At 40.6% G+C, this 23120-nt stretch overlaps 1 protein-coding gene across 2 annotated transcripts in view; it reads left to right on the top strand.

The window, feature by feature from the left end:
• The window catches only part of ADCY5 (adenylate cyclase 5), a 223833-nt gene that overhangs the window by 174564 nt on the left and 26149 nt on the right, over positions 1 to 23120 (top strand). For both annotated transcript variants that reach the window (XM_056348488.1, XM_056348487.1), the window contains exons 8-11: positions 2257 to 2397; positions 15518 to 15540; positions 20155 to 20299; positions 21972 to 22069. In XM_056348488.1, the coding sequence (XP_056204463.1) occupies positions 2257 to 2397; positions 15518 to 15540; positions 20155 to 20299; positions 21972 to 22069 (407 nt within the window). The remainder of the gene's footprint in view (positions 1 to 2256; positions 2398 to 15517; positions 15541 to 20154; positions 20300 to 21971; positions 22070 to 23120) is intronic.

The following is a 23120-nucleotide window of genomic DNA, read 5'->3' as shown; positions in this document are numbered from 1 at the left end:
TGAAAACACACGAAGTGCTACAAGTGATGGCAGAGACCATAAAAAGCAGTGACTTTTGAAAAACAAAACCTCAAACCAGCTCAAATCTGGACATCAGCGTTGCATCACATTAGTGTATTTTTAGGAACATTTAAAACACAGTTCTCCTGGAGATTATCCAGTGGCTCTGTCATGACGGCTCATGTGAAATTCAGCTGGAGCCAAGCAATGGAGTTTTCAGCTCTTGCAGATGAAACGGTGGTGGGTTCAATATGGGGAAGAGGTGACGTGGGAGGCATTTGCTGTCCTGGGGGTGTGCAGTGTGGGAGCATGTTCGGTTCTCCCCAGCAAACATCCCGGGGAGCTGACAGCTCACTTAGGTTTGCTCCCACTGAGTTTACTTGAGATCCTACCCATGTCAGCCTGGCTGGGTGGAAAAAGATCCTTGCTGGCAGCCCAGAGCTGCAATGACCACTGCCACTTACTGTTACAGGGCCAGTTGGGTGTCTGGCACAGGGCCCCTGTCACAAGTGTCACCATGTCCCCAGCTAGTGGCCACGAAGCCTGCAGCGCTACATTGCTTGAAACGTTTTGTACCTGTGTGGTGAGCTTGTGGTCTCATGGGAAATGTTGTCATCATAGCTGTCTCTTCTTTGCAAGAAAAGAGGTGATGATTTCCCATGCTTGTCAATCAGGCAGCTTTCCCCAGTGCTGAATTTTAGCAGGCTTTTAAAAATTCCTTTCAAAAAATTAATTTAAGGCAGCATAACGCTTGACATTTAACTCTCCGGTTACCATGGAAATAACACCAGGTATTTTACAAACTCTTGACAGGTATAAGTTACAGTGAATAGTGGAGAATCAAAATAAATAGGTAAGGAAAGCAGACTCCAGGCAAAAAAAAAATAAAGTGCAGACCTACCTGTATTGTCATACAACACTTGAACCAAAATTCTAGAGTTTAAAACGACTTACGCTTTCTTTTTAAATTATTCAGTTGTCCGAACACTTTCTGAAATCCAAAATTAACTCTCATGTCTAATTTTTTCAATAATCTCATGGAAGCAGTGATTCTCTTGAAAAAGTTTAATCTCTCAAGTAATAAACAGCCATGTAGAGTAGCTATCCCTACTGTCCAAATTTTCAAGCTTTCCTGAGTTTGTCTCTTTTAAGCAAGGATGTAGTAATTGCCACTCCTCTGCCTTCTGAGTCAGTACAGGTAAATTGCACAGTCCTCATGGAGCAAATCTCCAGTGCAGTTCTTGCTCAAGAAGATTAAAGGGTTTGGTCTTGTGCAATAAAATCCTGTGTTTCTGCAGAACACATTCCACGTGGAAACCTGCCTGTGTTTTTAGCTAGAGAATATATTCAAAATAAGGAACTAAGCAGCCTGTTGTTTAGCGTAGTTACATGCTGCACTTCTGTGCTCTTGTAACTGCATTGAGCTTGAATGAAACCTTTCCGACAGATCCTGTGCAAACATTGCAGTAAGCTCCAATTACAACCAAGATTCAAAGCAAGCTCTATATAACAAACCCAAAGACTTTGTCCAGACTTCAGGAAAGCTAGTGTCAATGATAAAATTTGCAGCTAGCATTAGGGTAGAGGAGACTATTTTGTCACACGCTGCAATACCACTGCCCTTAACAGCTACGCTGTTAATTTGTTTGCAAGATTTACATGCTTTCCTTAGTGTGTCTGGGAAGCTGCTCTTCCAAGTGTGGAAACTTATTGGCTTGTACCTACAGAGAAAGGTGTCCTTTATTCCCATAGCTGCAAGGAGCTTCAAGGCTCCTGTTCTTCAACCAGATCACTCTGTGTGTCATTTCTCTTGCAGATGCACCAGTCTTGGTTTGTTCGGGGTTTTTTTTTTTTTTGGGGGGGGGGGAGGGGGGGGCTGGCAGAGGGGAAAGGGGCATTCTATGTAGTATCTCAGCTTGAAACTGCAATTTCCTATCTGAAATTATTGTTTACTAAAAAGAAAAATTAGATATCTCCATTTTGGAATGCTCCCTGTGTTTACACAGGTTGTGGTGGTCGTTCAAAACAAGCCAAGGTGTAAAATGGCGGGCACCACTTAGGGGCAAGTGTTCTAAAAGATGAGAAGAAAAAGAAATGGTGGACCAGGACTGCTCCTGATCAGTGGTCACTTCTTAAAGTCCAAGACGCAAAACCATCTTCTGGAGTGAGAGATCAGAAGTGAAGGATGCTTAGAGAATGACTGCTATGTAAACCTTTCAAAATTTATTCTGCATTTCTCTCTTGTTTGTATTTCAGAAAGATGAGAAAGCCACAATAGCCAAGATGAATCGTCAACGTGCTAATTCCATCAGCCACAACCCACCACACTGGGGTGTTGACCGGCCCTTTTATAACCACCTTGGAGCTCATCAGGTCTCCAAGGAGATGAAGAGAATGGTAATGCCTTGCTTTATGGACATTAATTTATTTTCTTCTTAATACATCATTATATATCCTCCCTGTTTTGTCTGAAGGTTTTCGCAGCCCCAAGAGTGTTTTCCAAATGGGGGTGGTAAATTCTACTTTGACTCCAGAAATAATAATAATTGGTACATCTGGAGGTGAGTGATTGTCAGATGAGGCACAAAGTTGTTGGAGAGGAGAAGGGAGGCTGAGTGGCACAAGGAAGGCTCTTTTGTCTAACTTGTCCCACATGCTGTAAACTCATCTAGGCTGTGTGGAAGACGTGATCATCTGCAAAAATTGCTCGGTAACCCAAGTATTCAAACAGCAGCTGGTATACACTTGTACTAGATCATTACAGACTTCAGCACTTGCAAAGGTTTCTTGCTTACGTTGTAACAGCCAGATGCTGTTCACCTTCTATAACTACATACCCACGTATACCCATGGGTCCTCAGGAGTCACACCACTGTGTTTAGCTTTTGAGAATATGTTCTCAAGTACACGGATTGATTAAGGTAGCAGGCATCTTCATTTTTGCTTATACCTTTCAGTCCTTCTAAATGAAAATTAACAAGAACTATTTATCAACGCAGTTGGACTGAGAGCACTTTTATGGCTTATTTTACATAAAGGTGTAGATGATAGATTTGTTTCCTGCCGTAAAGGCGACAAGAGTTTCTATTATAATGACTATTTGTAATAATAATAAAAATATTTAGTACCTTTATAGTTGCTTGCATAATCGGATTGCTCTATGACCTTATTTATGCTGTTTTGATCCTTCATGCACAGTCAAAACTGTGTATTTGCTGGCCACTTTTTTGCCCATAGTCAAGTTCTGCTCCAGGTTATCAAAACCTTAAAGTATTAAAAGAACTTTTTAACATGAGATTCACTCCCACAGCTTAAAAAAATGTTGGCATAGCTATAAGCAGCCACATATGTTGTCTTCTAACGGGAAATGCTGGCACATTTATTAATAGTTGGTGCTAATATTATTCATTCATAATATTATTTTACAGTGCTAAACCAAATTTCTTAATCTCCATAGTAATGTTCCTTGCATTTCTCAGATCTCCAAATAGGGCTTCTGACATAAGCATACAGATCAGTGGAACAGTGCATTTTTTATGTTGGCCTTTCAATAGGGTGCACTCAATAGGCATGACATTATTAGAAAAGCCTAATCACACTAGCACATAATTATAATTACAAGTTTCTTTGAATAGCTTTTAAGGGTTTCTTGCAGCCTCCTGTTCAGAAACAAGGTGTAAGCATGCCAAACGGTATTATGCTTCTTGGTGTTAATTACAGTTTGCCGTGTCTAGCTGTTGTTCAGTTGGAAAAACATAATTATTTATTGAAATATCAAGCTGAGTCCTAAAACTTCACTGCCCCTCACTTTTAGAAGGAAAAGCTTCTCTCTCTTCCCCCCCCACCCCATTTTGTTGAAACTTTCCCTGTAACAGTATTACTTTTTTATAAATCCAGCAGCTCAGAAAATGTTTTCCACTCAATCTACTTCCATACTACTTCTTGTATTAAGCTCTTTTTTGAGAGGCTGATGTTGCATGTGCCAGGCTGTTTCTTGAAAACCAATTTAAACGTGATGCAGATGTATTATTTTCAGCTAGACTTTTTGTTGTTCTTGGGTACTATTTTTAAACGTCTGTTATTTACAGTATTTCCCGCTGCTTTATGTTTGAGATGCATTAGTCAAAATGAAAACATGCTGCTCTCTGTGGCCTAGAGACCATTTCAGTATCTGCTAGATGGACATTTTATTGATTAGATCATAGGAACAATTTCTCCATCTCCTGTCTCAACTCTTTCTCTCTGTGTTAACTTCTAATTTAAATATGCATTTCTTTATACTACCCAGCTTTGCACAGTACTTTATTTGCCTGTAATCTCTAATACTGTGTTATATGGGTGCTGTGTGTGCTTAAATGCATGCACAGTGCGTGCTGACTACACAAACATGCACACTGTCCGCAAACTGCTTGCTTAGAAACAGAAAATACAGGCAGACAGAAGGGGAGCAGAACTAAAAAGGCATTTTTCAGTGCTCCTCTGGGATGACATGTCATTGATCGTTGATCTTGGTAAGCTGCACCAGCTTTCAAATCTCTTGAAAATGTACTCTTTGTGCCACATCACCCACCTTTCCCCCAGACCTCTTGTACATAATTATATGTGGCCTTTTTTCTTGGAAACTAGGAACATGTAGGGTTGGATTAGTTAAAGTAGTACGCTGAGGCAGGCAGTGCAACATTGCCTTTCTGTTTAAAACCTGGAGCTCCTTAGCCCTGTAATTTCAAAACAGGTGTTTATAAGGGTAGTTGTGAGATAGTCTTCAGGCAGGAGCCAGGTAATGTTGCAGTGATGTGCAGTTAAATTATATTGATATGTAGATATTAATACATTTGTGTGTAGGGAGTAATATGGATGATTATTAAGGGCACAGGGTTTTGTCACAAACAGAACATTTTGCATTAGGAAGACAATCGCATTTTCAGAAAAAAAGAGAGAGTTTTTTTGTGGCACTACTTACATTTCCCTGAAAGATAATATTAAAGTTCCCTGAATTGCATTTTTGGGAGGGAACTTGTATACTTAATAGCAAACGTAATTATTTTGGCCATTTTTCTTTCCTTTGAATGCTGGCGCTGGTAGCTGCCTCTATTCTTAGGGTATATTAGTAGCCCTGGATGAGATGAATTAGTATCAAAGGTAGCCATAGATTCCTTTTTTTCTCTCCCTTCTCTTATACCATGACATTTCAACGTGCTTCCGTGTCTGTGCACACCAACAGTGCATCTGGCAGGGTTTGTGTGGGAGAGCAGCCCAGCTGGTGGCATGGGCAGGTCTTTGGTCCCCGCTTCTCTCTGCGTTGTGGCTCAAAGCTTAACCTCTGCTGGGTCCAGCTGACTTCCACAATGTTCCTAGACTAAGTTGTTCCCCTGGTCACACAGGAGTTTATTCAGGCACTTGCACACACACATAAATAAGACAAAATATCCTACGCATGTCCATGCAGCAGTAATCTAAAATGTCCTGGAAAACTGGAGTTATTTTCCTAGTCCTACTGTAGCAAACTGGGGCCTGAGTCAGCTGGAATATGCAGCTGTGCCACCTCATCCCACCTATCCCAGCAATCCCTCCATCTCCCTCATGCACTGCTCTGCTTTCCAGACCATCCCCAATCCTTCTTTTTCCCCTCCTACTGCTCAGCGGTGGCCTTTCTTGCCATGCAGAGCCTGCAGGGAGGCAGCACGCAGGAGACGCTGACGTTGCCTATTGCTGACTCTGCCCCTCATTAGCTGGTGGAGCCATTGCCCAGCGAAAGCCAGTCCTGGGGACTGTGCTGGGTTGGGCTGCTGGGTCAGCGGCTGCCCCTAAGAAACTGGAACATTTGCAGCAGAGGAAGATCAGATACAAATGGGGTGGGAAGGCAGAGTGCCTTGGTCCGGGCTGGCAGCCTCTGCTGCGGCCCTGGCCCTGGGAGCCCGTGTTGTTGGGCTGGGTGATGCTGCTGGCGTGGAGTGGGTGGAGGGCTACCTCGCGCGCCCTGGGCAGGCAGAGAAGCCTGGACAGGGTCAGCTTTGTGGCTGTATACAAAGTATGAAAAGAGCCAGAGCACGGCATAAGAGCAGCACAGCTGCTTTCTATTTTTATTGCTTTTTACAGCACGTTTTCTTGTTTCCTAAACAAAAGCGGTCAGTCCAGGACCAGTAACTGTATCTTTCTGGAAATACAGACTTTTGTGCTGCTTGTGATATATGCAAAGGAGCAGCATTTCCCCAAGTCTCCATACACCAGCCTTGTCTTTCCCACTGTCTCTCTGGTCTAGTTTTTAATTGCTAAAAGGTCAAAAATAAACCGATTTGAAAGCATTTGAAAGTACAGGTATATTTATAGCTATAACAATATTTATACACCACTAAGAAATACTTTGCTTTTCCCAGTATAGATTTCAGAGTGCTTTTATAAATATTGATGGATTTTAGAGTTCTGGAAATAATCCTCATGTCTCAGTTTTCATCAGCAAAACAAAACTACGATTTTAAAAAAAGTTTGGCAATAGTAGTTGACTGTAAACTGAAAGAGGTTTGTTGTAAACAGCGATAAAAAGGCAAATGTTGATACCTTCCACAATTACAGGGCTGTTCTAGATGACAAATGATTGTCTTGCATCTTTTACCTTGCTCAGCATTAGTAAGGTCATAGCTGGAAAACCACATCCAATTTGGGATTGCAATCCTTTAGGAGCATGTGGATGAACTGGAGAGAGTCCAGTGGAGAAAATTACAAATTAGGAGAGTTTCAGTGGTGTGACCTGTGAGGAAGTGTTGAAGTATTGGGTTTGTTTAGTTTAGAAGGGAGAGGACTGATTAGAAAGAAAAGTCTTCAAATACGGGAAGGTAAGAAATAATGATAAATCTTTTTTCTCCATGACTGCAAAAGGCAGGATTAAAAATAATCCTCTTAATTTGCTGCAAGGAAGATCTAAGTTAAGAAAAAGCTTAGATGTAAAGAATAGGCTGCATAAGGAGCTTGTGTAATTCCTGGTTTTCCTGAAAACATTTTATTTATTTTATTCAGGGCTTTTCAGTTGGGAGGGACATTACAAAATCCTTTGCAAATATAGAAAAAATAATGTAAAAAACCTCTGTATCAGGAGAATTTATAGGGAATAAAGAATATAAGAATAACATGAGATAGATGTAAAGATTTTACAGAGTTTCCAATCTAGGCTGCACAGAACTCTGAGGCATTGATCTCCCTCCTCGTTCAGGAGCCAACTATACCCATAACATTTCTCACAGGTATTTGTTTAGCCCTTGTTTAAAAACCTCAAAGGATGAAACCCCTACAGTTTTGCTGGGCACCCTTTTCAACAGTTTGATTTTTTTTCTTGATGTTTCACTTCAAATTTCCCCACTTCAATTTTAAAACACAGTGCTACATAAGCTATTCACAGTAGATAAGGACAGTATATTTTTCTCTCCTTTACAGTTATCTTCTCTGTATTCGAAGACTATTACCATGTCTCTGCACAGCTCCAATTCTCTCATCAAGTTTGTTTCTTAGTTGATGCTTTCCAGCCCGGTGGTTGGTTTTGGTCCCTTCTGAGCACTTGCCGTTTCATCAATAAGAGGGAGCACCTGCACTGAACCCAGCACTCCTACTGAGGTTTTATTAGTGCTGCCCAGAAAAAGTTGGTCATTTTTGAGGTCTTACAACAAGACTTGACACAGCCTAATGCTGCCTGGCTTCCAAAAAAACCCAAAAAAACATTAATTGTGTCATGAGATCTACTCAGCTGTAGAGTCCTGCTGTTGGATCCTAAAGCTGCCATACAGCTATCATTTATTTCACACTGGCTAGTATGACTAAGCAGCTAAGCTTGTTCCACTGTTACATGCTTTTGGGAAGGTTTACTTCAGAAACAGGTACCTCTGAGTCCTTATAATCCAATGTGAGCAGAGTGGCTAATGTGGTTACTGAGCCTGGCTGTAGATGCCTGGCAGATTTCCTTTGATTTTTTCAGCTGCTGATGACATTTAACATTAGGAAGTTTAGAAACAGAAAGAGGAAACTCTGAAGACTGCAATACTGATTTCAGTCTGACCACCTTTCTGTCATGAGTCTGTGTAAAACCAATGAAGCATTTAATTTGCAATGCAATTGTGTATGACGTCGATGTTCGTTCAAAAGTAAAAACCAAAATAAAATCAAATGGGTATTATACACGTGTAGGAAATATGACTGTATGCAGATGTTAATGTGAGATGAGGTTATAAAAATGCATCCTGGATATGCCTGGTGCAGTGAAGAACAAGCTCTTCTTTCAGGTAGGCACTGCCTGATTCCTTGTGGTGCTGCTCACAGCTCTGCACAATCTTCTACATGATGATCGCTTGGTGTTTACTTTCTAACAAAACAACATTCATCTACAAGCCTGGTCATTCAACCATAAAATATAAATCTTTGTCCTATTTGCCCTGTCCTAAATCAGTTCTCCATGTTGCATCACAAATGCATCTCACTTCTTCCCTTTATGTCTCGAAGTTGCCCTTAGAATAGATTTTTCTTGTTACTCAAAAAATCAAAATTGGGGAACAAGCGCCTCAGAGGAACAGATGCTGTAGCTGTGCCAACTTAACCACTTAAAGATCAGAAATTATTAAAAAAATTAAAATAAAATTCAGTAGGGCAAGTTTTCCTCAGTCAATAGTGCAGCCCCGTCAAACAGAAGTGGATTTGAGTCCATGAATGAGGTGCTGAGGTTTCACCCCCCTTCTAAAGGTTTCATTTAACTGAAGGTCACCATTATCCTCTTTTCCAGCAATCATCTGCTAAATCTGGTAATAGCAACACTGACGTCAGCGGAGCTGGACAGGGGCACCCAATGGAGACAAATTTGACCCACTATTTTTTCACTGCTATAGCAGTATGCAGAATCCTCTGAACTCGTAATCAAGCAGGGAGAAACCCTCAAGCAATCCTTTCTGCTGTAATCTCCACATATTGCTGTAGACCTGCGAGGAAATTGTTGGTCTAGTCTGGATTTTATATAGCAAATTTGGTGTGGTTAGCTCACAAACAGCAAGGAGAGGAATCCTATCCTGCAGTTAGCTTTGGTGCTTCTGAAAAGAGGATTTGCCTGATTTGCATCTTCCATGTGATCTCATATTAGTGAGTGGAAGCTATATGAAACATTGTATATTGCTCAGATTCTCAGAGGCTTCATACAGTTTTGTATCCTCATCTGCAAACCTCTTACTCTAGTTGGTCAGAACTTGCAATCATCCTTGATTAAATTCTTTAAAAGAGGGATAAGAATCAGCAAGATGCAACAGCTGATCTGCAGCTGCTTCTGTGAAACTTAGGTAGAGGTTAATATTTGCTTGAAGGTCTTGCACTGATAATTTTTCCACCACTCAGTACTCTTTTCTAGACTAAATCATAGTCATATGGGAAAAGGTGGTTTGGACTGAGATGCTACTTAAAAGTATCAAACAGTTTCTGAGTGGGACTAAATTAAGCCTATGGAAATACAGATACCAATTTGCCTTTATTCACAGAAGCGTTTTCTCTGATGTTCGTGGCAGCGTTGCACAGGTGGACATCAGAGGTGGAGTTGTGGCACTTACCAGAATGATTTCCAAAGCTTCCTAAGGCAGACAGGACAGTAAACTTAAATGACCAAAAGATGCAGATCAGCAGGTTTGGGTCTGGTTTTCAGGGAGGGTGAGCAGCCCTGGCCAGCACCAGTGGATGACTTCAGTAAAGGCTGGTTAAGCTTGAATTCAGCCTGTCTGCATCTGATTAGAGAGCTATTTGACAGTAGTTTCTGTGGAAGTTGGTTGTGTTTATCATCATTTGGAGTGTAGAGGTGTAAGGACAAAGATTAAGGAGTCAGGAACTGATTCAGAGCGTTTCTAGGACTACCTTTTTTAATGTCTTTTTCTGTTTTGCAAGTTTTGGTAACTGTTCACAGGCAAGGTGCAGAACCGCATACTATTTCACTTGAAAACATGAGCTTTGAACTGAAAAAAATTGGATTCAGAGTTTACAGAAAACTGGGAAGTGTCAGCAACCTACACTTCTCAGATGTGTGAGTTCAGAGCCTGAAGTTAATTAAAAGTAAGGGGGGTGGGGGGTAGGGGGGGTGAACCTATCTCAAAAGCAGCCACTTGTGCTCTACAGATATAAATCTGATGGGCTAAATAAATTCATGGGTTTGGCCAGGTCTGGTCTACCAGCTGGGGACTGTGTACAAAATCATTTTGAGTAGAACAAAGTAGAATGGTTCACCATCTGTGAGCAGTGCAGAGGAATGAAAGTTTATTTATCGGGTGGGGTGGGCTGCAGAGAGGGAGCACTTCAGTTTTCCTTTTTGGAGCTCATTAATCTGTGTTCCAGCTATAGCAGACACACTCATCTTATAATCTGTTTCATAAACTGGTTTTCTGCCAGTTTGTTGTTCTGCACCTAGATACTTGTTAAATATCCTTCCTATCGGGCTTAGTATTTTCTGTGCCAGTTTTTTCTGGACTCTGGTATAGAAATTGCATTATTTTTGGCCCAAATACTTTGAAGTCCTTCAGTTTTGTTTCTGCTTTTACACCTGACAGCATCTATCTTTGTCTCCTTGACTTTCTGACCACAGGGACAAAGGCTGAAAGTGTAACACTGCTAAAAACAGATGTGAATAATTAGTTTTGCAGTGGGGCCAAACCAAGTTTGTTTTTTAAGTACATCCACTCTCAGCCTGTCGCTCTCCTCTTCTGTTTTCCATGGTCACTGTCTCTGTGAAGCACCTTTGCTTTGCAAGGTGGCCTGACCTCTTACAAAGCTCATTTTGTCCCCAAGTCTAAAGTTCTTTTGCTTTCTGCTTTAACATCATGTAAGTCCCATTTCAACCTTTTTCTAGAGGTGAACAGAGGGCAAGAAAAATTAGTTTCTCTGTCTCTTTTGGCTCTTAGGATTTTTGCTGGAGTTGCCAGCAAAGTTTTTAAAGTGGAATCCATGCTTCCAAGCCATGTTGCCATTAAGAAGGTCATAGAGCTCATCAGCCCTTCGAGTGTCTTATTTTTGGAGCTAAATGAAAAGTTAGAAGGATGTAAAGTCTGCTCCACTTCTTTTTGCATATTTACAGTATGCTAATAATTTCAGCTAATGTTCTCAAAGTTAGAATTATTATTTCTAATGGTTCTTGATTTGAAGCATTATGGTATAGCAGTCAGCTTGTCATGGCTTTGACAAACATTTTCTCATTCTATTTAAGGAACCAGTTTTAATCTTCAAAGAAAAGGGCTTAGTTAATTTAGAAGTCAAGCAGAGAGATGGCAGTCATATGAGCTTTTAGCACAATAGATATTCATGAAGTATCCCACATAAAATAGTAAGCCTTAGGGACAGATGCAGTAATATAACAGTCCCTCTTTTTTTCCTCCTGCACATGTCTAATCCCACTGAGGATGGTCATTAAAAGTAAGTGCTTGTAAATTTAGAGCCACCTGACCTGCCATAAAAAAATCTGATTTTTAAAGAATCTCACGTAGGATAGAGGAAAGATCAGGACTGCTCTTTGGTAGGCAGTAGTGCTTTTAAGGGAGCTGATTCAGCTAAGTTTGGATTAATATTCCTGAAGTCATAGAGACAACTGTCTTAGTCTCAGAGCAATTATTAAATGCTATTACCTTTACATTTGCAATCTGATGGCAGAATAATGCAGCCTCCTGGGGAAAGGGGGAGAACTGCAGTATCAGGGACATTTAAAATGAGACTGAATAAAAATTGTATGATGTCCTATACGCAGCAATCCATTAGTACTGCACTGCGATAAGACATGTCTCATGCCTTATATTCCCTTCTAGAGAAAAGGAATTTTGGCCTTAACAAGGGCTACTTCATCATCGTGATTATGGAGCTATTCTTGAACTCCTGTGAACAAGAATCTGATTCTTGCAGCCATCACCACTTTTGCCATTTTCATCCCTGTTGACAATTTCCCAGCTTTTTTCTTCATAACACCCTAGAAAGCCATTGGCACCGCTTCGGTCTGCTGGGCACAAATCCATAAGCAGTCAAGAGGGCATCTGCATACTTAACTCCAGGAATTGACTGTTTCTCTTCCTACCCCCTTACTCCCCCTCTCCTAAATTATTGGCACCTCCTTTTTATCAGCTGTTTCTTCTGGATGTTCAGATTTTTGTATATTTGTGTGCAGAAAGCCAGCCCTGACGTATCTTTGTGCAGCTCAAAACCTGCTTTATACCCAAACAGGCTGGGTACAGCTCCAGCCCAGCTACCCAGCCTCCAGCAAGCGCAGACAGGTGAGATCAGGGATGCTGGAGAATGGCTTTATAAACACACAGCAGCCCCTGTTATTTCACTTCTTGCTTGAGCTTGGAAATTTGTCTACTAGATCATGAGTGTGTTAATCTTTCAGAAATGAAGGCAAATCCATGTAGACCATATTTCTGCAGGATTGATTGTTTTTAGTGTTTAACCTGTGTGTAGCACAGACCATTCCAATTCATGTGAGCAGCCTTATGCTGAGCCAAAGGGCTTTAATTGGAGCAAAGCATCTGAGTCTGAAAGAAACTAAACTGTTTGCTAGCTGCAGAAAAGAAAAAAAAAAAAAAAAAAAAAAGAGGAGTGTGTCATTAGTGCCCCAGCCTTGTGCAACGGGAAGGAAATAATTTCAGTGCAGATTTTTCAATGGACCGAGCAATGCCCATAAAGTAGGAGGAGGTGAAAACACATTAACCAAAACCTATGGGGAAATTTCACTCCCAATTCAAAACAGGGTGAGCAGCGTGACCCAGTGCGTGCAATCATCTCCTCCACTTAAAAGGCTTCTTGATACCTTATTGAGACACAGGCTCTTTAGTGGATAGAGGAGAAAATCTCTGGTTACAGCCGGATCCTAGAGGTATATTTGCTCTGTATCCTGACAAAGTCCTTCAGAGCAAATAAGAAAGATCTCCTGTAATAAATGTCCAGTTTTTAAGAAGCTGTGTTTGAGGGGTTTTTTCCTAAAATAATCCTGCAGACTTTTCTCCATAACAATTCCATTTTTGGCAATTCTGCTTGAAGGATCTTTCATATGAAATGGAAACGTTTGAAATGAAGCATTTAATTTGCTTAACTTAAAGAGATTGCTACTACATTTAATTTTAAGCTGAATCTCTCTAATTGAAGTTCAAGTTGTTCTTAAATATTTAGCCTCATTAAATGAAGATCCAGGAAAGAAAATGTAATAATCTTTTCCTTTTTTTGCTTTACCTGAAATACGCCTTTTTTTGAAGTTTTAATTTTGAAATGCAAATTTAATTTGAGCTACCAGCATGAATAATTTCCAGTGTTCCAAGCACAATTTAGTATTTTAAATTAAAAAGCTAGATCAATTAATTCTGTATTATTTTAGCGACTTTCCTTGTAACAGTTTTGATGGAGGAGAGAAGCAGGGGAGAATCAAATTTCATGTTGATAAAATGTTCACCCATATAAATGACCAGTTAAATATGCAGCCTACATATTTTTCCATGCTTGAAATATTGGGGAATTTTTTGAGGATATGCTTGCTGAGGTGTTTTAGTAACTTGACCTGGCTGGCCTGTATCCTCAAACTTGTGCACCTGGAGGGCAGGTGTATGAGGTCTGCATTTAGTTTGAGGATTTCAGTGGGATGAATGGTTACGTAGCTCTCTGTGAAAATCATACCATTTTAGGGGACTCTTCCACTGCAGTCATCCAGTCCCCATGTAGCTAAGCTTGAAAATGTGAACTTGATGTCTGTCTAATAAGCAAGTACTGGCTGTTTTCTCATCAGTTCACTTATTTCTCAGCTGGTAACTATTCATGTTCAGCTGATTTTCTTTTTTTTTTTCCAGCCTAACTGACTATGACACCAGACAAATTAGTGAGCATTTTGTCTCCATGATTAATCAGTGAGCTTTCAGTTTTGGCACTTGTTTTTGGATTGTGTTGTAGGATTGCTTAGAGGATAAATAAATAAATCGATCAGATATTCCTGACAACTGTAAAATGATTAAGCAAGGGGGAGAAAAAAGCCACACAACAAAAAGCTGAATCACTCCATCACTCTTTAATGTGAAATCAAAAAGTACATGGTTTTTTTGGCTTGGATAACTGAACATGCTAACTTGGAGTCAACATTACTATTTCCTTCCCACTGGATCTGCTGGTGGTTGTTACATGGGACTGAGAGACTTCCTTTATCTGAATTTCTGATGGGTTAAGCTGGAGTTGCAGTTTCTATTTAGAAGTGTGGTTTGAGTCTGAAACGGAGCGTGTAAAAATGGAAATCGCGTTCTCAGTGAATCACAGTCCTGGCTCTTGACCTGAGTGATGAAACCCACTTTTTTCCTCTTGCAAAGCTGCTGCTTTTCAGGGAGGCTGTGTTGGCTTTATTGCCTCTTGCTGTATCACAGCATTGCGAACTAGTCGCAAGGGCAAAATCTGTTCTCACTATGTCATCAGCATTCTTGTTTCTGATGGTGTTGGACAAGGCAGCCTGTGGGAAGACTTTTCCGCAAAGATTTTTATGTTTTTTACAGTCAGATCGGATCTCAGTTTGCTGCCCCCAGCCTGGTAGCGGCTGCAGGTCCAGCAGCTGGAATATCCTCACATGCTCTGAGCAGTTTTGGCCTGAGTCTCTGGGAGGAAAACAAAAGGAGTTCTTCCTATCTCCCAGCTACATTTGTTTTGTTTTGGAACACAGGGTACAAACTCTGTGCCTGAGTATTTGACCCTACTTGTCAAATATACAACTTTTCTTGACTTCAGTTAAATATAAGCCTCGATGTCAGAGGGCAGATTTTGTCTCAGCCCATGCAAAATGGCCATTTTGATGCAATTTGGTCTATTAGGTATGTTAAAGCTAAACATATAAAATTATGTCTCTGTAGGTATTTTTCTCTGAGGCCTCCTAGCCGCTTAAACTCTGGATGACCTTAAACACACACACTTCTCAGTTCAGGTGGCCCCAGAGGAACTGTGAACATTTTGGCTATTAAAAATATTATAAATAATTCCTGAAATCTTATTCAAGAAAACATGTTTTGTGTGTGCACACAGCAAGGGGAGAATGAAGGAGACCCCTTGAGGTTCCTCCTGAAGAGATGAAAACCAAAATGCATCCAGCTCCCTTAGCTGAGCCCCAGCATAAAGAGGTGCAGCCTTGTTGAATACAATAGTTGACTTATGTTATTGTTCTGAGTTTTGTTTCAAGTAAAATACAACCTCAGTTATAATATCAGCATAATTCCCATTGTGTCCTTTAATGATGACTGCAAAAAAGAAGACACCTGATATAAAGCATGCCAGCAGGCAGCTGAAGCATTTCCCTTATCTTCACTTCCACAAATTATACCTGAAGGCATGTGTTTTTCTAAAACGTCTCTCTCTGCCTGGTGACACAAAATACTGCTGCGGGTGGGTAAGGCCATCCATCCACACCTAACAAATGAGTGCCCTGGAAAACTACTCTGTGAAATGCTGTTCTCAGGATACTTTGTGTTCTTGAGGTCAGCCTGTTTACTAACTCTCGTGTCCTTTTCCTTTCTTTCAGGGTTTTGAGGACCCCAAGGACAAGTAAGCAAATTTACTTCTGTCATACACTTTTATGTTTGCACATTTGGGATTTTTTTCTCATAATAAAAAAAAGACAAAAATTAATGCCCAGCAGCCAAGAATAATGCCTGGACTCCCCAGAGGTTTCTCCTGGAGGGACAGCCAGTTGAGGGCATGGGATTGACTGATGTGCATTCAGAGCTGCCACTGCCCTAAAAACATTTATTTGTTTGTGTGGTTCTGAATTGTTTTTGTAATTAAAATGCTTTTGCCTCTCTTCCCCTTGCCCCCAATATTCTTCTCTATTTGCTACTTTGAAAATATCCCAAGAACAAAATCTTCCCGTAGAGTATGTCTAACTGTTGAACATCTGTGATAAGAAAAAATTACTTATGTATTGAAATATATATATATAGTTTTGGGGTTTATTTGTATATATTTTGTGTTACTCATTATTGCATACTACTTATTTCTACATATAAAAATGTACTCAGAAATGACAGCTTATTTGAAAAAGTAAATTCAAACTTTCATACTCTGAAAGACAGCCACATTAAAGCAGCATTTTCATTTTTTTTTCATATAGAACTTAAATTGTTTAAAATAACAATTTAACAAGAGTGGTATTTTGAAAAATCGCTTTTGGAGGGAAAAAACCCAACTGTGTTACCTTTTTAACTTCTACAGCTGGGCATAACAAAAGCATGTCCTGTATCAAAGGTGCTTGGAGTAATTTCAGATTCAGTCCTACTGAATGGCATTAACTGTAAGCTTGCTCAGAGCAAGATAGGTGACAGTAGGGGAGACTGATGCCTGAAATACTTTGCTGTTGCTCCTTATCATGTTTCTCAGGCTGCCAGTCAGGACTGAGCATACCTCTGTGAGCTGGGACAGCTAAGTGCTTCTGTGGGCCCATCTGGCTTTGGGAAAATGCACATTATGGTGGTTGAGCATTGAGAGCAACACCCTGAAAGTCAAGGGAAGTGATAAGCTTGAACATGGCAATATTAAGAATCATTGTCTCCTTCCTTCACCCTTCATTGCAAACCTGATTTTTGTAACATCTAGCTCTGTGCACCCTGTTAAGTTTTGCTGGTGCTACAAGGTGTCTAGGGGGAGTCACCAGGGTTTCTTCTTGCATCTGTGGCTGCTGGGAACTCAGTTGATGTTAGATGTACTTTGGACAGAAAAGAACTTATTGATTACAACAAAATAATTCTTAGGAATACCAAAATTTTAATTATCCCTCATGAAATAGCATCTCTTCTCATAGTTTGTGCGAGAAAAGATAAATTCAGCTGCATCAGTGTTAGTCCACAGCAGAGTCACCCAGCTGGTGAGGAATGGCATCCCCACTGTTGCTCCAAGGACTATAATGTCTCTCTTCCATCCTGTAGTTTGAAAAAGCTTACTTGAGCTGTTATGGCCGATAGCTAAGAGCTGTGTATTTACAGCACTGATTCAGTGTGATGCCATCCTATTGTACAGATTGCAGGATTTTTGCATTTCTGTTCAGCACCAAAAGAAGCTACTGCTTGCCTCAGATTCTGTTGGTCTAGAAATCTGTTTAACTCGAACAAAGATTTGGAAAAAAAAAAAAAAAGATCTCTAGCACAAAATGTTCATGGTGATACTGGTTAAAATTAGATACCTAAACCATGTCAAGCACTTCACCCAGTGCCTTCATGTGCGGAAACACTGAACATCAATACTTTTCTCTTACAGTGAAGGAAGATGTAGGCACCACAGATCTCTGGAAACAGGACCTGACATTTACGTGCCTAAATGCAGATTTAGTTACTGAATCAAGGCATGAACCATTTAAAATTATGGCATACATGTAGTTTTGGCAGTGGTCACACTCTTAATTTGCAGAAAATAATTAAATCAGCAGAACATTTTTGGATTACTCTGAAGCCAGCATCTCTGGGTTAATTGCTAGCTTTCACATTTGCAAGCAGAGTGCAAAAGTAGCTCCAAGCTCTGTTTGTGCTGTTCTTGTCCCTTACAACGGTTTTCTGTTGGCTGCACTTGGAGAAATCTCAGCAGTGCTTTTGAAAGATGTTTCTGGAAGTTTTGTGGCGGCCTAAAATCCTTCGTTTTTTCCCCCCCAAACCACACTACCAATATAGCAATAACTATTTCCACGTAAGAATTTCATTAGTGTATGGCAGCACCTCAGCTCTGGCTTACAGGCACTGCCATCAGGGCACTCCTTAGCATGGGGAAATTTTGTATTTCAGTTTAAAATTAAATTTATGCAAATGTACCCTAACTTGCTGTACAGTAATTTAGTTTGGATACAACTGGCTGTGAAAGTCACCTGAGCAGCTAGGTATATGCAAGGTGACTAGGCTTCCCTGCAGTCTACATGAAGGTGGCTGCCTCACTGTGAATATCCCAGCAAGGCAATTTAAAACCTGCAGATTTCTACACAATCTGCAACTACAGAAGTTATTGTAGTATTAGAGATACCCTCAGCAGTATAATGACCTATTACAAAACTGGAGGCACCCAAGGCCACAGGCCAAGCAGGCAGTTTCTTCTCTTTGTGTCTTCCAGTGTGACACTTTTAGACTGGAACTTGAAATTTAACTGAGGTTCACCAAGATGCTGAGCTGACACTTTAGCTTCGGTTCTAGGGGAAAACATATTGCATCTCTTGTACGTGGTATGAAATGACTAAATGTGAATGACCCAAATGTGTAAATAACTTGCAAGATCTTGGAAGACATTCTGTAAATATGAAGTCTAATGATTTCCTTGCTCGTTTTTAAGAGTCCAGAAGATATTGTGAGGACTGAATGAAAATAAGCAGCATCGTCTTGAATGCTCAAGCAGATGTGCTTCCTCTAAGGAAGCAACTAGAAGTAAATTGAATGTTCTGTCCTTCTAGAGACAAAACCACTTTTAATTTCAAAATGGAATATATGAAGTTCAAGGAATAAAATAACTCTAGAGCGCCAAAATAAAACAAAATAATTTAAAAAAACCCCAGTTTTCCCCAACCCCACTGAAATACTAAGATTGGCTAAAATAGAAATGAAACCTTGAGACAAACTAGGTTTGCAGTTGCCATATGGTCAACTAAATAAATGCCACTGGTGTGTCATCATGACCCAGCTGAGGTGTAGACACATTCAGCTCTTTGGTTGGGGCAAAGGGAGGTGGAATGGAAACAAATAGATGGACCTGATTTATTTTTCTCTTGGCAAGAGGTACACAGTAGTGTTGGGGTACAGAGGGCTGCTTAAACTCTGGTCTGGTTTTGCAGAAAGCGTTGGAAGAGCTGTTCTTTTGGAAAGGAACCTTTAACTTGTAGAAGAGAGTCACGTTCTGGTTTGTAAGCTGCTCTGAGCGATCTCTGCTTCCAGCACAGTCATACCTGTAGGGGTCTGCTGGCTGCAACACTGTGCATTATGCACTCTTATGCAGTACAAATAAAACCAAGAAAATAAAGCAGTGCAGCTGTCAGACCCTCGGGACTTTCTCTCCAGAGTGCCTAAGGTGAAGGTTACACAACATGAGCCGTAAGCTGCTGTGCCATCATGGGGTTTGCACATAGAAATAGTCATCAACTGGAATATGCCGCAGTGCAAGCTGGGGGTGTATTCCAGTGGGTAACTATTGGCATATCCTGTGGGTAACCTTGGCAATCATGCAAGCAGAGCAGAAAAACAGCACTTCAGGATTAGCTTTTAATTTCTGCTTGTAACTAGTTTTAAGGCAAGCCATTAAAGTGACAGCATCAAGTAATTAAAATCCTGATACATTTTAAAAATAACTAGAGAATTTTGGGAGGTGCTTCATGTTTCCTGATCCTCAGTGCAAAATGTTTCAGAGCAATTAAGTTCTCAGTGTTATTTTCTTAACAGTTTTTGAAAATAAGCCTCATTTTTCTGAAGCTGTAGCTGAGCATCAGAAACACACTGATACTAAAGACTATAAGCAATATAGAAATCCTGCTCCATGTATTTAGAAAGTGGAATCTAATCTGTATATTTTTCTTTTGCTACCTTTTTCTTTTGCAGCCTTTCCTTGAGTTCAGTAAATAGCTTGTAAGCAGAAAATTTTGTCTGGTTTATGCTTTATACTCATAAACAGCTTCCATGAAGGGGAGGCAGTGGGGAGTCAGGCCACATTTTTTTCCCCCCGTGTAAACAATTTTTTCTCAAAAATGGAGAATTGTTCAAGTTCAGAAATTTTCACAAAGTATTTACAGAAATTATTATTGGAAGCAAGAAATAGGACTGGTTACATAAATCATTTTGCCAGTTCAGGCACTAACGGCTATGACAGCACAGCAGTGCAGGGAGCAGTAAGTCAGAGGACTAGTGGAAGGAGACTGCTGACAGATTTTAGAGAATGAAGGATGGTAAAGAGACTGCAAGGCAAGAAAACGGATGTAGTATAGAAAAAGGGCAAGTAAATCAAATCCCGTCACTAGTCGATTCAGGACTGGCAATGAGCTCTAGAGCTGATATCATTTTCTTCTCATAACCCTTTTTCCAACTTGAAGTTGTCATAAGCAAAATGACATTAACCTCCAGCTCATTGTACAGTGAAACGATAATATATGGTGAAGAGAAGGAAATTATCTTGTCCTCTTATGCTCCCTTTTCATGACATCCTCAGGAATACACAGGAAAGCATGAACCCAGAAGATGAAGTGGATGAGTTTCTGGGCCGTGCCATCGATGCCAGAAGTATTGATCGCTTACGCTCTGAGCACGTGCGCAAGTTCCTCTTAACATTCAGGGAGCCTGACTTGGAAAAAAAGGTAATGTTCTCTAAAAGTCATTGCAACTTGTCTGTCAGGCTTCTTAGGAGTTTTAATCTTTCTGCATAAGATCAAGCTTTTATAACTGCAGGTAAAGCTAGGGTTTAGGTGTTGGAGATGGGGTTGTGGTCTTAAAAAATCCGTGCTTCTTCATGGGAACCTTAATATACTAATATATATATAATATTAATATAATATACTAATATATAATAATGTCCCTGGAAAGTCACAGTCATGGGAAGGGAGCACTGAGCAGGAAAACCAAGCCATTTCTGTCAGACACATGTGAATATGTAATGATGAGCTGTAAAGGGAATCCAGAATAAGCCAGATTTTCTTCTCTGACTTTGAGGCATCCAAACTGAGATTGCAGTCACCCCTTATCTCCCTCAAATCACTGGAGAAACCTGTTTTAGCCTGCCTGAGCTCTGAACCACCTCTGGTGGGGCTTTTCCCTGCCCTTTGTCCCCCAAGGGAGCTCCACGTGCTACTAGAGGTCATTGGGATGCAATTCATACTCCAGCCATTTTTGGGAGCCCATTTTAAGCAACGAGTTCTTCATCTCACAAATGTGACAAAGAGGAGTAAGACACCTAGGGCTCCTGAATAGCTGATTGCTTCCTAATTTTGTTTCAGATATTGTTGGGAGGCAAAGGTCATTTCAATTTCTCTGTCTGTATAACAGAGACAACATGGGCTCTAGATGGCTGCAAAGTTAAATTCAGTTAAGTCCAAAGGTACTTGGATGCTGTTATTAAGGGTACTACATAAACTGCTGGTTTTAGTTGCCCAAAGAAAGTCAAAGTCATCATTTTTCTTTTTTTGCCCAAGCACAGATCCTTGGGATACTTTTGTGGTCTTCAAGTTAAACTCATTATTCAATGGAAAAAGCTTCAGTAATAAGTTTGCACTAAATATTTTATAATTTTATTTAGAAACACTCTTTCAATGACAGAAATTACAACCTATTGCAAAAGCAGACCTTTGCAGGATTTACAGCTGTTCAATGAATCAGTGTTGGACTGCATAAAAGCTCAAGCATGTAATTTCCCCCCACTCCTTCCCTTCAATTTTATAGCTGAAAACTGCTAGGGAAATTAGCAGTTCACCTGTTCTGAGCACCTTTTATTTTGTTCAAACATTGTGACCGCCTGTACTGACAACCATGCTTCAAGCTAAATAAAGCGTCTTTGGGAAACGGATGCAGCTGCCATGTGACCGATATGTTGACAAGTAGTTGGATGAAGTGACTGTGTGAAAACCATAGCATCCTCACACTACCATTAGAACGAGCCAAGCCGTCTGCACAAAATACAAGGTTTTCTCATTAACAACATTTGTCCCTGTTGGAGGAAACTTCCATTGGAGGAAGTTTAGGTCTGACGACAGTGACCTATAATCCTGGTCCCAGTTAATCCATTTCTGTTCCTGTCATGCAAGGGGCACGTGGCGAATCCTCTCTTCGCCCAGCTGTGTGGGTTTGTTCCCTGGCCTTTGGGTCTGTTCAAGTGCTTACAGCTTGCCCAGGGAGAAGGGGAGTTTGTAATGTTAGTCATTTCCTACCAGTGCTGCTTTCCAAGGACCTAAACAGAAGCCAAGTAAGAAGTTTTTGTGGAGAGAAGGCAGCCAGCCAAACTTCCCACTAACATAACCCTGTTTGCATTTTTTGCAGTACTCCAAGCAGGTGGATGACAGGTTTGGAGCCTACGTGGCTTGTGCCTCCCTAGTCTTCCTCTTCATCTGCTTTGTTCAAATCATAATCGTGCCACAGTGAGTACCTTTTCATCCCTTTGCTCCCATCTGCTCCCCTCCTCTATTCTGGCCTACTTTTCTTTGGTTTTTTTCTTGAGAATTCAGAGCATCAAGGGGAAGAGAAAAATCCTTAAATAATTCATGCTCAAGTGATGTGTGGTACTTATTGTTTTCACTCATTTCTAGCACAGATTAAAACCTCCTCACTGGCACATGAGGATTTCTGTTTTCCCAGTATGATTTCTCTCACCATTACCTTCATTTTAGGAAGGTCAGTTCAGCACATTTATAAGTCTGTGGAAAACAAATATCACTAAGTAGGAAGGATTGCCTACTAAGGTTGCATACACGTTCATAATGCAAGACTAGGCTGTCCTGTTATCTGAATGCAGTGGGACAGGGAGGCGAAAAACCCATCACAGCCTCGTTGCTCAGAGCACTGAGGTCTCAGGGTCTGCTTAACAGATGAGGCATAACCTCTCGTACAGTTATTCTTCTGGACTCAGAGCAGCAGTGCAAGACAAAAGGTAGTTAGAGAATCGAGCCACACATGCCCAAGCTTTGAGTAGCTCACTCCAGGTTTAAGTGTTGCAGTCTTTTCTTTCCCCAGGTAAGGATGGCATAAACTCCTCAGGGCTGTGGGGCACAGTGCTCTTGGACCACTGCAGTGAAATGCTTTGTCTGAAAGGCACAGTGTAACCCCCTAGATCTTTTCCAGCAGGGAGCTCTGCAGATATGGTATTTCTTCACAAAGAGTTCATAAAAAATCCCTTAAAATTAAAGCACGTTGGTATTTCCTGTGCTCTGGTTTAGTAGCAATAATATATCATTCACTGAGCTCTGCTGTGTTGGAAACAAATATGGAGTTAGTCATTTTTAATCTGAAGAACAAGATCACACAAGCTCTGAAAATACTCCAAATTCATCTTCATTACAAGACAAAAAAAGAGAGCTTTTAAAGCTCATTAAAACACGATTTGAACTCATTTAAAGAGAACTCCAATACTATTTTATGCCATTACAACTGCTTTCTACTTCTGTTCACACCACGGATCTTTTCAGAGTAGAG

Source organism: Falco biarmicus, chromosome 8, assembly GCF_023638135.1.
Source record: "Falco biarmicus isolate bFalBia1 chromosome 8, bFalBia1.pri, whole genome shotgun sequence".
In the NCBI taxonomy this organism is placed as follows: domain Eukaryota; kingdom Metazoa; phylum Chordata; class Aves; order Falconiformes; family Falconidae; genus Falco; species Falco biarmicus.
The sequence above is the reverse complement of the archived record's forward strand: the minus strand, read 5'-3'. Positions and strand labels throughout refer to the sequence as shown.